This window comes from Mytilus edulis, chromosome 3 (genome assembly GCF_963676685.1).
Source record: "Mytilus edulis chromosome 3, xbMytEdul2.2, whole genome shotgun sequence".
NCBI classification, from domain to species: Eukaryota; Metazoa; Mollusca; class Bivalvia; order Mytilida; family Mytilidae; genus Mytilus; species Mytilus edulis.
Genome location: NC_092346.1, coordinates 21,449,367 through 21,462,527, shown reverse-complemented (window position 1 = coordinate 21,462,527; position 13,161 = coordinate 21,449,367). Strand labels below are relative to the sequence as shown.

Here is a 13,161-nt window from a genome sequence, read left to right as displayed (position 1 = left end):
GTTGTACCCTTTTAGACTTGTTATATATTATATTTTGTAGTGTACCGAATCGTTTTTATGATCCATCGCCCCGTAAGATTTATCGTTGACTATTTATTCAGTCATTTAATATATATATATATGTAGTTTTTTTTGGAAGTTAACAAATACATTCACTCTATGGTTAAAGTTTTTTTTAAATTTAAACAACTCTCAAACCCTATCCTATCCTGGATTTCTATCAAACTTGGACAGAAGCTTGTTTATGATCATAAGATAGTATCCAGAAGTAATTTAAAAAAAAAAGCCAAAAAAAACCCCTCAGTTTTTCCGTATTTTTTGCTTATAAATCACGGGACCGAGTTTCTCTGCCAGTTAACATTACATTCACTCTGTGGTTAAAGTTCTTTATAAATTTTAATAAATTTCTTAAACTATCCTGGAATTCTACCAAACTTGGACAAAAGCTTGTTTATGATCTTAAAATGTTTTCCAGAAGTAAATTTTGTAAAAAAAAATATTTCCTGTTTTTTCGTATAATTACTTATAAATGGTTTTTCTTCCAGTTAACATTACGATTATTAGACTGATTCATAAAACATCCTGGTTTTTTTTCTTCCAAACTTGGGTAAATCTACATAGCTTCTTACAATGAAAAGATAGTAATTTTTTTAATATTTTTTCACCATTGCGACTAACAGCAAAAGTAGGCCGCGAGACACTGGGTTCCACAAAACCCTTACAAATTTTAATATTGAATTCTTGTACTTAAGGATGTTTGCTCCTCCATTTTTTGATTTTTTGCCAGATTTTCGGAATCCTCTGGTTTTATCCATGTATTGTCATTAAAAAAAATTGCCCACATACCCCTACTTTTCTTTTCATAATTTTATTACATAAAGCTTGAAAAGCCATATTTCAAATTTTTATAAAATTCTTGCTATTTTTTCATAGTTTTTGAAACAGATAAGGTGCCGATGTTAAATATATGAAAAATCTAGAGATATTTATTTCCCGCCAAATTTTCAATGGCTTATATCTCGAAAACGAGCACACGGACCCTCCATTTTTTTCATCTATTTTAGTTTCTTTATTTATATACTATCAATCCATAACAGTCTTTTGAAAAGCTTGTCATTTTTTAACAGAGTAGCGAACATCCTTAATTCCCAACTGCCCCTGATAGACTGAGGAAGCGGCGCAAAATCGTTGTTATCGATGATCGATGAAAAACTTCGACAAGTTAGGTAAATGACTGATTCAGTATTTATGCCCACACTGTTACGCTATTAACCTCTATTATATATATAGTGTTAGTATAATAATGACAGATTTTGTTTGACTAAGAACTCTTTTTTTCTCATTACTGTTTTTGTCAAAGCTCATGAATAGTTCTTTTTGAATTTCCATCTTTCCAATAAATAATTTAAACATAATTTCATGTGACGTTTACTCCTATAAATCGATAGCTGACGTAATATTTTTTTTGACGTTTTTTTTACGTTTTCGCGAGTCTGGGCATGGAGGTTCAAGTTTGGACTTGCCAGATTTTGTTTTCAAAGGGAGACAACTTAAAATTCAGCATTGCTACTCGGAAAGTATCTGGATCCAATGATATCGATTCGCTAACTCCCAAGAAACCCGAATATCTATTTACATTTGCAGACGACAAAGTTGCAGGTGCGACCGAAACAGCTGATTTGCAATAGACATTTATAGACATTTTTGCTCGAAACACAGATGCTTCCAAGTTTCACACATTCGTTTCTTAAGCCAAAACTAAAACGCCACAAGTCATTTTCAACTAACAGTTGTCAAGTATTGCATTCAGACAGGAACGCAGAATTTATGGATGTAGTTGATTATGCAGAACATGAAACAGCAAATCTTCCAAAAAAGCATAGACCGAATGAACGTGTTCAAGTCATACAAATACCACCACTGGAACAAGCAAATGAACTCACAGAATATCACAATCGCTGTCATTACGAAGCAAATCGAGGACACGAGATAATAACACAACCAAGATCAATGCCAATAATAGCTGACACAAATGGACACTGTAGTTTGGTTGCAAGTACAACTTCTAGCAACTTTTCGTTATTCCAAAGACATGAGGTATCCAGGAAACAAAGTTTTATTGTCAAAGGAAAAGAAATGAGAGCATTTTTTCGCCTTTTAGGTAAGTCATCTGAGACTATAAAGTCCAAGATAAAAGTAAACTTCTATGGTAAGCTAAGCCTAAGGCATCACTCACTTAAGGAATAGACCATAGGTACTTAGGCCTTGGGCTAGGGACAGGACACTATTTTGTTTAGCCCTTACCCCTTTTACCCAAAATCGTTATTATTATTTTTTTTTGTTAATTTTAATAGTTTTCACGTTTTTCTGCATTTATAATAATTAATTTATATTGAATTATTCATAATTGTATAATGTCTGATTGGTTTTTTAAAATTTACAAGAGACACCAGTGACTGCTGTGGAAGTAAACTTGGAATTGTAAATAGCAAGTATCATTTTCTATGTTCAGTGGACCGTGAAATTGGGGTCAAAACTTTAATTTGGAATTAAAATTAGAAAGATCATATCATAGGGAACATGTGTACTAAGTTTCAAGTTGATGTAACTTTAACTTCATCAAAAACTACCTTGACCAAAAACTTTAACCTGAACTTCCCACTATCATTTTCTATATTCAGTGGACCATGAAATTGGGGTCAAAACTATAATTTGGCAGTAAAATTAGAAAGATAATATCATGGGGAACATGTGTACTAAGTTTCAAGTTGATTGGACTTCAACTTCTTCAAAAACTACCTTGACCAAAAACTTAAACCTGAAGCGGACGGACGCACAGATGGTACGAAGAACAGATGGACGGACGAACGGAGGCACAGACCAGAAAACATAATGCCCCTCTACTATCGTAGGTAGGGCATAATAAAATGACAGATTTTGGACAAAAGGGTAAGGGAAAAAAAAACATGTTCCTGTCACCAAGCACCAGGGCGGATCCAGACATTTTAAAAAGGGGGGTTCCCAAACCAGGAGAAAGGGGGGGGGGAGGTGTTCCAACTATATGTCCCCATTCAAATGCATTGATCGTCCAAAAAAAGGGGTGGTTCCAACCCCTGGATCCGCCAATGAAGCACTATGGACATCATGAAGACTTAACATAACCATGCAAATTATCAGAACAGAAGCAGTAACAGGATTTTGATTTTTATTAGAACATCCTAATTCCTTTTTTGTATTTTCATAGGAAAATTACACATGATGATGAATTTCCATTAAAATTGACTCTTCAACACAAATAGGTTTTGCTAATTTTCTGGTTTATACTTAATTTATTGAATTATCTTCTTTTTTTTTTTAAACAGAAGATGAAGTAGTACAAGACTTTTTGGAGGCTGACAGTTGCATTAAAATATCTGATAAGGTATAAGTTCTTTAGTGCTGTCTTATTAAATAAAACTTAGCATTATTTAAGCTGAGCAGACACATTTCTAATGTTGAAGACTGTCTGCTGTGCTACCTGTTCTAAATCAAATGAATCCACTATTTGAAATTCAAGTGGGTGTTCCTTAAATTGAAAAAAGGGTAAATTTATAGAAAGATCTGTGTTAAACTTTGGCCATATTTATAGGTTAGGGTAATAATACTGTCAAAGAATAAGCAACACAACAATTAATTATAAAATAGAAGATGTGGTATGAATGCCAATGAGACAACTTTCCACAAGAGACCAAAATGACACAGAAATCAACAACTTTAGGTCACTACGACCTTCAACAATGAGCTCATACCGCATAGTCAGCTATAAAAGGCCCCTAAATAACAATGTAAAACAATTCAAACGAGAAAACTAACGGCCTTATTTATATATAAAAAAATGAACGAATAACAAATATCTAACACATAAACAAACTACAACCACTGAATTACAGGCTCCTGACTTGGGACAGGCACATACATACATAATGTGTCGGGGTTAAGTAAGTATGTTTTGTGAAATTAACTGCATCTACATAAGATAAAGTTTAAGAAATTTAACTATTTACAAGTTTCAAATTAATGATAAAACATTTTGTATACATTTCAATCTTTTGTTTTTAGTATCTCATAGCCATGGTTTTTGCATACTTCAAAAGAGCTGATCTGAAAATCAGAGAATATACAAGAACAAACTTTTTTGTAGCATTGTAAGTACCAGTAGCTTTACACACAGTACCACAATTTAGCACAATTGATGTGTGATTACTTTTATTTATTTTAATAATTCTGCTACATACTAGTGAGACTTGTTCCATAATTTCATTGAATACTGATATGCTAGTGGCCAGCAGAAGTATGCCTCTTGTTGCGGGATTTTCTCCCTGCTCTTTGGGAAGATTGTTGTCTCTTTGACACATTCCCCATCTCCATTCTCAATTTTATTCTAAAAGCCATTAAGGTGGTACCAAACACCTTGACTTAAATTAATTTGGCTTATTTAATTTTCATAAAATTTTGACAGAATATTTCCTTTGATGCTTTGACAAAAATACGAAAATTTCAAAAAACTTGAACCTCACACTTTATCAGGAAGTATTTATTGAATATATAACAAAGTAGTTTGGCAAACAATAATTTTGATCATTGACAAGCTTGATATTTCCTTAGAAATAAGAACTATATTAAATGTTCAGTTTATTTTTACAGAGTTATCTCCCTGTAGTACCACCTTAATATAAGAATTTCTTTCAATAATCCACAGATGTAGATTAATGGGAACACTGGGACATGATTGTTTTCTTCTATTAATGTTTTTATTTGTTCAAATAAAAAATTAGAGAGAATAAACTCCAGATTTATTATTTATTTTGTATGATTGTAAATTCCTTACACTTTTCTTCTGAACAACTGATTTTGATATGCAAATTAAAAACATAAGAAGCAAAGGTTTTGAAAAATTGCTAACAGCAATTTTATGAACTGTGCCATTTGGCAATTCATATGCTTGTATAAAAGAGTTAAGGTCATTTTTATCAAATCAAAAATAATAATCTACAGGGCTTAATTTCAATGGTCTCTGGTGGAGTGTTGACTCATTGGCAATTATACCACATCTTATAATTATATTCAAAAGCACTTGTAAGTTTTTATTTGTATGTACATTTATACTCATTACTGGCATACTAGCCATAATATAGCAATAAGCATTAACGTAATTAAGCATGATAAAATTGGTAAAAAGTTGGTTGTGCTTTTCAAATAGTGACCAGACACCTAATGAATGCCTGTCAAGCCAAACAAGAATTTGCTTTACACACGAAACAGACAGATTCAATACATCTGTAAGAAGGAGTTAGGCTTTTCAAATTTACTAAAAATCCAATGCAACACCAGTTCAAATATCAAAAGTCTATCAAATATCATAAGTTTCTTCATAAATACACAATCAGAAAAATTACATTTAAACCAATAGTCCGGTCAATCTAGCATAAATTTGACCCTAGCCTTGAAGTAATTGGAACAGAAGATTTTTAAGTATTAATCTTTAGCATTATACCCCAAATATACACAGAAAAAGTCCCATAAAATTTAACTTAAGGAAAACAAAAAAATTCATGGCTTTAAAATTCCTATGGAAATGTGCATTGATATGGGAGATAACTCTGCAAAAAAGGCAGAAATATCAGTAAAAATTGATACAAAATTAAGATTTTAATGCTTCTATTCAACAGAATGTATTGATTCTTGATATTTTAGCAGTCTTTAGAGTACAACAATGATCTATATCAAAAGGTGTTTTCATATCTTTTATCAAGCTACATAATTCATTAGTTGACCATTTATTAGATTTTTCAGCATGTCAAGTTAAAGATTCTCAAATTGAATAAAATTAACAATTAAACTAAGCATATATTCTTCTTTTTGTGGTTTAAAGTTTATTTAAACAAGGTATGTGCTAAACAAATATAATTTAAATTATAGATATAAACAATACCAAATATTCACATTATTTTTTCAAAATGGTCACAAAGCCATAAATTTGTAATTTCTTTAATGAAAAATGTGCCAAAAAAAAAAGAAATACCTATAACACTTTGGTTTTGTACATTTCATGAGCAGAAGATTATATAATATAATCGTATACGAACTTATAAACCAATCAAAGAAATCATATTTTACATAAATTTTAAAGAAAATCAAACTAATTTTTGCAGAGTTTCTCCCTTTCCAATGATAATTTCTATAAGGAATTAAAAATACTGATTTTGAGTTTTCCTCAAGTTAGATTTTATGGGACTTTTTCCTGTTTATTTTTTAGAGGTTCTTAAGAGGTTCAAACTTAGTTAAACTGGACTACAAGTAAATTTTTAAAGTCTGAATTAAAAACAAACTTACAACTATTACTTCAACACTTGCTAATTGAAGGTGTACTGTATGTACAGGTAGATTTTCTGAATTGGAACTTATGATGACACAAAACATTTAAAAAGCCATTTATAAAGGCATCAGAAAAGTAACTTCCCTTTTATCATGATTTTCATGAGACCAAGCCAAAAGTATAGTATTTCCACTTTCCATAAATTTTTATATTTCTTCCAATTTTTTTTATACAAGTACCAAAAAATTGATATGAAAAATTCATTAATTATCTTATTTTAATATTTATGAGTACTGATATAATTGCACACAACTAAAATTTTCACTTGATGAGTTTTTTTCTCATTATAATGTAAGCACATTGTGAATATTGCATGTAGTTATTTGTGAATTTATATACAAGAGTAAGTTTACAAGATCAATTTTAATTAATTTAAAAGAATCACATTCTGTTCGTAAATGATAATTTCAGTAATAAGCGATCATTTCAGAAGGAGAAAAAATGCTACATCTTAACTTAGCAAGTCATTTGCGAAAGCTTAAAAAATAGGGCAAACTATTCTTTACATCTGACATTTAAATGAACACCATATGAATCGAAAGAGATTTTAGGTATTTGTTAGAAGACAACAACCTAACAACAAAATAAAACCCCAAAAAACATTTCGATTACAACATATGGTCTTGAACATTTGACATGTGTCAATACAATATCATATGACATACTTCGATCTTTTTTTTTTAAATTGACCAAAGTTGACAAGTAAAAAATAAACAGGCTACAAAAGATGTGCCATCAAGACAAATTTCTTTTGAATATTAAAGGTATTTAGGTAATGACATGGAAGAAGATGAAGAAGAGGACAAGTATGAGATATTTCCTTGGGCACTTGGTCAAAAATGGCAGGACAAATTTCCAAGATTTCTCAGAAAGCGAGATCATCTATGGGCAAAGATTAACTATATGGCACTTGTTAGTAAACGATGCTGTGAAGAGGTAGGCAGCTTTTACAGAAATATACATTCTATTTTTAGGTATTTGTGTTCACTCAGTAATTAAACATCAGGCACTTCTTAAAAGAAATACCTAGAAGATTAATTGCAAACTTCTGACATAGTACCTTGTTTATTCAAGAGATGTTTCAAATTATAAGCCATAAAACGGTTGCACAGCAATTATAATGTCCTGAACTGTTGACGCACAAATAAAATATGTATTTAACCGGTTTTGGGATGACAGCTTGAAACTGCTTTTACAAGAGTGCAAATTTATGCTAACATGCCTTTTATGTTTACTTATCGTGATTGAATAATTTTATATTAATAGTTTTGATTGATTGATTGATGCTTAATGACACTTTCTGCAATATTGTGCTATTTCATGGCACCATGGTCAGTTTAACTTTTATTGATGGAGGAAGCCAAAGTATTACATTCCCTGTTTCAATTCTCAATTTTATTACTGTAGTCTTCCTTTACAGATAACACCTGCCAAATCTTAAATAACACCCATTTCTCATATATATTTAAACACCTATTTTTCGTATTTGATCATAGTTGCACCTTGGTAGCCCTTTTTATATAATATCTTGTCAACGACATATTTTATCATATGTCTCTTATTTTGAATCATCTTCTAAATTGTTCATGACTCTTATTTGAAAATGGAAAAAAAATGTCTGAAAAAAACATGGTTACTTTTCTTAAATAATGACCGGAAAACACAGTTATTTCGTAGTGCATATTTTATAGGCAATAAATGAAAATAAAAAAAAAATGCCATCTGCGCTTTTTCAATAGAATTTTTACACTGTGTTGTACTACTTTTGGGACATTATTAAAATTACAAAAAACTTCATCATCTCTTACTCCAAAAATTGTGTTAAGGGGGTCTAAAAATCTTATTTGTAACCTTTTTTCAGCTGGACCAAATTTCTACTTTACTTTAAGGATGTTCGCTACTCTGTTAAATAATAACAAGCCTTTTAAAAGACTGTTATGAATTGATAGTAAATAAATAAAGAAACTAAAAAAGTATAAAAAAATGGAGGGTCCATGTGCTCATTTTCGAGATATAAGCAATTGAAAATTTGGCGGGAAATAATTCTCTCTAGATTTTTCATACATTTAACATTGGCACCTTATTTGTTTCAAAAACTATGAAAAAAATAACAAGAATTTTATAAAATTTTGAAATATGGCGTTTTAAACTTTATGTTATAAAATTATGAAAAAAAAGTAGGGGTTGGTGGGCAAATTTTTTTAATGACAATACATGGATAAAACCAGAGGATTCCGAAAATCTGGCAAAATATAAAAAAATAGAGGAGAAAACATCCTTAAATTCATTACCAAAATTTTATTACAGTGTAATTTCATCCCCCGTCATGCTATTTGAGGCATAAAACATGAAAAAATAAATTTTAATTTTGGAAGGGGTATAAAATAAATTTTCAAGAAACACACTGTCCACACTAGGGAATATATTTGTGGACAACGAAAACCAAAGGACACTTACTATGTTTTTGGACCTAATGTGATAAGGCTAAAGGAAGATATATATATATAGGATCATTAATCAAACTTGAATGAGAAGAAATTCTGATCAGCATAACTGAGGAAAAAATTCAAAAGAATCATGAACTTGTAGGAGTGTATACTATTACTTTAATATTATCATAAATAGTCTGCACTTAAATATTTTTCTGTTCATTTTAGGAATGCATTTTTTCAAAAATATAAAACATATGAAATTATCTTGAAATATTTATATAAGTAAAGACCACAACTTTTCATAATAAATCAAAATTAAATTTTCAGATTATGGCAATAGATATCAGTCATCCAGTTTGGAAACGAAGCAGAGCTTTACATCATGCAGGAGCTATCAGAAGTTACATGAAGGATCCTGATGATGATGGCTATCCAAGAGGTCCTCATGCTTCCCCAAAACGTTGTGAAGAGTGTGATCATGACAGTCAGTATGATTCTGCTAGTCCTGCAAGTGCATCATGGTATATTTCTTCAGGTGACAACTCGCCTGACGACATCTTTAATGATCCTAGAAAATCAAGATTTGATATGAATAGTAAGTACTGTGAACTTCTGGAAAAGGACACTGGACTATCTATAATTTTTTTATCATCTTAGTCCAGTGTAATATTCCTACTATTAAACTTACTGGATTAGATGTGACTTACACATATTTTTACCCTTTGTCAAGGTTGCATGGTCCTAAAAAGTGCTGAAAAATCACTAACTCACATTTGTTATTCATTATCATAACCACATTATACATAGAAATTGGATATTAATTACTATATCTACAGCACACAAAACTGTACAACCTTTAACTCGTATACTCTGAGTGAAATAAAAGTATAGAAAGCCATTAAACATTTTAAACAGTAAACCATTTCCTTTTGAGGGTGTTTTCAATTTAATTTATAAATGTATCAGTCATCATGAAAGTACCAAAAGTTCCCCAAAGTAATTTGATATTTTCACATGTTTACAAAAAAAATGTCAAAGAATCCATATATTCAGATAATCTACTATGATACCTATCAGATTATAGATTTAAGCCTAAACTCTCTTTGATATTTTGTAACAAAATTAACCAGATTTTTGCTCAAATCTATAATCTGATAGGTATTATAGGAGATTTTCTGAACATTTACTTCAGTCTGTTTTAAAACAAACTCATAAAACAGAGTTAACAAGCAGTCCCCTACTGGTTAAAAATAATTGTACTGGAACAAAATGCTTACTTGATCTATAACTTGTCATGGTGTAAACTATATGACAATTTATTAAGTTAATATCTTTAAGTATGAGGGGGAAAAAGTGGACAAAAACTGATTATTTAAGTGATTTTTTTTTAAGGTACAAGGACCATAACTCTGCACACCTTATCTGGCCAGAACAAAATATTGAACTTGATCGTAACTTGTCATGATAAAAAAATATATACCAAATATTAAATTAATATCTTCAAGCACAAAGAAAAAAAGTGTAGAAAACTGTCTGACAGGTGAACAATAGACAAACCTTAAGTACTCGTCTTCTTTTTTTAGCAATAAAACTAAAGAGCATAGTAACATTTTATACATTTCTAAAACCAAACAACTTATAAATTTTTGTTTTAAATTTGCTCTGTATTAGTGTATACTATTCTAAATGCATATTACTTTGTAGGACTGAAGAAAACTTTACAAGAAGATGATGATGCATGGCCATCTGTTGAGGAGTAAACATAAACTTCAAGTAGTACCATAATGTGATACTGTTTAAATATGGACAATATTGTATACAAATGTTCATGTAGTGAAAAATCTGTGATAATTCTGAGTTCAGTACATTATATATTTGAAAAAAGACTTGCTCTTATGCTTTAAGAGCTGAACACTGTTTAAAAGCAAAGAGATAATTGTATATTTGTGTCCATTGCATCAGTTTTCACACTGAACAAGCCAAGGCTTTGTAAAACTGCTTTCAGGCCTATAAAATCTATCTTCTCTACAAGTTGATATTAGAATAAAACTACTTGTTTTGGTTTTGACCAGTGGATTTAAATGTTATTGTGAAGACTGCTATGTACTATGATCTTCTTTAAAAAACTTTAAAAGAAATTCTATGACAAACATTAATTGTTATTATATCTATCATAAATTATAGTAAATAAGTTTCAACGAACTACAGTTTTATGTTATATAGTTCTAACACTAGAGGCTATTGTGTGGCTTAAAGATGATTATTTCTGATCTAGTAACCATTTATATAAGAACCAAGTTTACAAATAGTTCATAAATATTGTAAAACTATGTCTCCACATGAAGCAAACACTAAAAACTAAGCTAATGGAGTGTCTTAATCTAGAAAAAATATGCTGTAAAATGTAATATCTCTGGCCAAAAATTAGGAAGTGCAATAAATGTATAACTGTATTCTCATAAATTTATTTTGTTTCTTATGAAAATTAAATGACATGAAATGAATGAAATATTGATGAAAAAAAATGCATTTTTAGTGTTTTAGTTTTTGTGTTAATCATTCCTTTTACTTTTTTATTTACATGGATTTTTTTATCAACAACAGCAAAATTTGAACAATTCCTGCTGACAATGTCTATGTTAATATTTTAATTTCAAACAAAACTTTTGAAGAGCATCATTGTATTTCAAGAAACAGTAAATGATTTATTTAGCTTTTTTAATTAATGGACTAAATTTCAATGACAACCTAAAACCTGTATTTTAACATAAATTCACCAAAATGTAGAGAGAAAAACTTACCTGCTGTTACAGCTTTACAGTTTTATTTAAGAAATGATGAACAATCATGAAATGAAGTTGAGTAATTATTAGTGTTATATTGGTAAGGATAGCCTCATTTTCAGCAGGAAAAAACTTTAGAGTTGGGGAAAAAATGGTTCTGTCAGGTTTCTATTACCATGATTACTGTCTTTTAATGTCAGTTTGCAAGCTTATACCAATTATTTCATTGTTTATTAAACTATGACATATATTAGCCTTATGTTTGTTTACCACATATCCCAATACAAATTTCCTTCATCCTTATGATATTCTTAAGGTATGATGTGTTGAAAGTAAAATCTGTCATACCAGATACCATGTCATATTAGGCTTTATTTAGTTTAGCTCATGTAAAATCAGGACTTGGATACAGTAAATAAAATGACCTGCTATTGCTAACGAAAACCCAAATGCTTAACACACTCCAGATGTCTTGCTTATTTTTTGTTGGTTTCCTGTCTCATTGACATATATGCCCTATATCACCTTTTTTTTCGTTATAATTATTTTCAACATACTGATATTGCAGGAAAAAAATATGTGGTGGTTTGGGAGGAAGGATGGATGACACATTTTTTTTTACGCAGCCACCCATATTTTCAATGTTTACAATAATTTATTTAAACTTAATACATGCATACCTAAATTCTAATACTTCAATTTGTCATGATTCAGGTTTATCGTCATTTGTATATGTAGACAGCTGATCTTTAACTCTATCATATGCTGAGTACTTCTTCACTGTTCTTTTCTTTGTTGTGTATTCTACTTTATTTTTATTGTCAGTCTTATGGGTTGTCTTTTGTTGTTCATCAACTTGAAACTGTTTTGGTAACAATGAATTCAGACGCTGTCCTGGAGAAAGAGATGACCTTGATGGAAGGCGTCTTTGATTTGGAATTTGAGGTCTCCCCAGTTTATGGTTTGGTTTTCCATTACTTGCAAATCTTAATTCCAGAAAAATTTGACTTTGGTATGACCTAAACTTAAACCATCGTCTCAAAAGCATAGTCATTTTACTGCAAGTATGTGCTTACATTCCAACAAAATTGTTCTCAATAGATCTGCAAAAGAACCAAATATTTGAACATACAGTAAGAGGAAAAATCAAAGGTCCTTATTAAGAATTAAAATTTCAAATGCTTTGTAAGTGGAGAACACCTTAAGTTTATAATATATGATTTAGTGTTATATAACTAGGAGAAACTCTTTCTGAAATTACTGAGCAAAATTAAACCAAACTTAATCTAAATCATTATTAAGGTATCTTGTTCAAAAAATGTATCTGATACCCAGCCCATCAACCAAGATGGCTGCCATGACTGAAAATATAAGATGGGGGGGGGGGGGGGGGAGGGAGGGGGTAAAACACAGTTTTTGGCTTATATCTCTGAAACTAAAACATTTAGACCAAATCTGACACAAACCAAATGTTCATCAGGTCAAATCCCATCTGCCATGAAATTTTCAGACATATCAGACAACCTTTTGT

The 13,161-nt window shown here is 30.4% G+C and overlaps 1 protein-coding gene across 1 annotated transcript; it reads left to right on the top strand.

The window, feature by feature from the left end:
- The first annotated feature begins 1,623 nt into the window (after nucleotides 1–1,623).
- LOC139516014 (speedy protein 1-B-like) lies at nucleotides 1,624–11,883 on the top strand. Its single transcript, XM_071305819.1, has 6 exons — nucleotides 1,624–2,161; nucleotides 3,363–3,421; nucleotides 4,099–4,184; nucleotides 7,180–7,351; nucleotides 9,175–9,442; nucleotides 10,552–11,883. Exons 1-6 carry the CDS (start codon nucleotides 1,720–1,722, stop codon nucleotides 10,605–10,607), a joined length of 1,083 nt encoding a protein of 360 aa, XP_071161920.1. The 5' UTR covers nucleotides 1,624–1,719; the 3' UTR covers nucleotides 10,608–11,883.
- Nucleotides 11,884–13,161: the final 1,278 nt, after the last annotated feature.

Excerpts from the sequence above, each read along its gene's own strand:
- LOC139516014 (XM_071305819.1), top strand. The coding sequence starts at position 1,720 with ATGCTTCCAAGTTTCACACATTCGTTTCTTAAGCCAAAACTAAAACGC. Across the intron at positions 7,352-9,174 it reads GTAAACGATGCTGTGAAGAG|ATTATGGCAATAGATATCAG; the intron begins GTAGGCAGCTTT and ends TTAAATTTTCAG. Across the intron at positions 9,443-10,551 it reads ATCAAGATTTGATATGAATA|GACTGAAGAAAACTTTACAA; the intron begins GTAAGTACTGTG and ends ATTACTTTGTAG.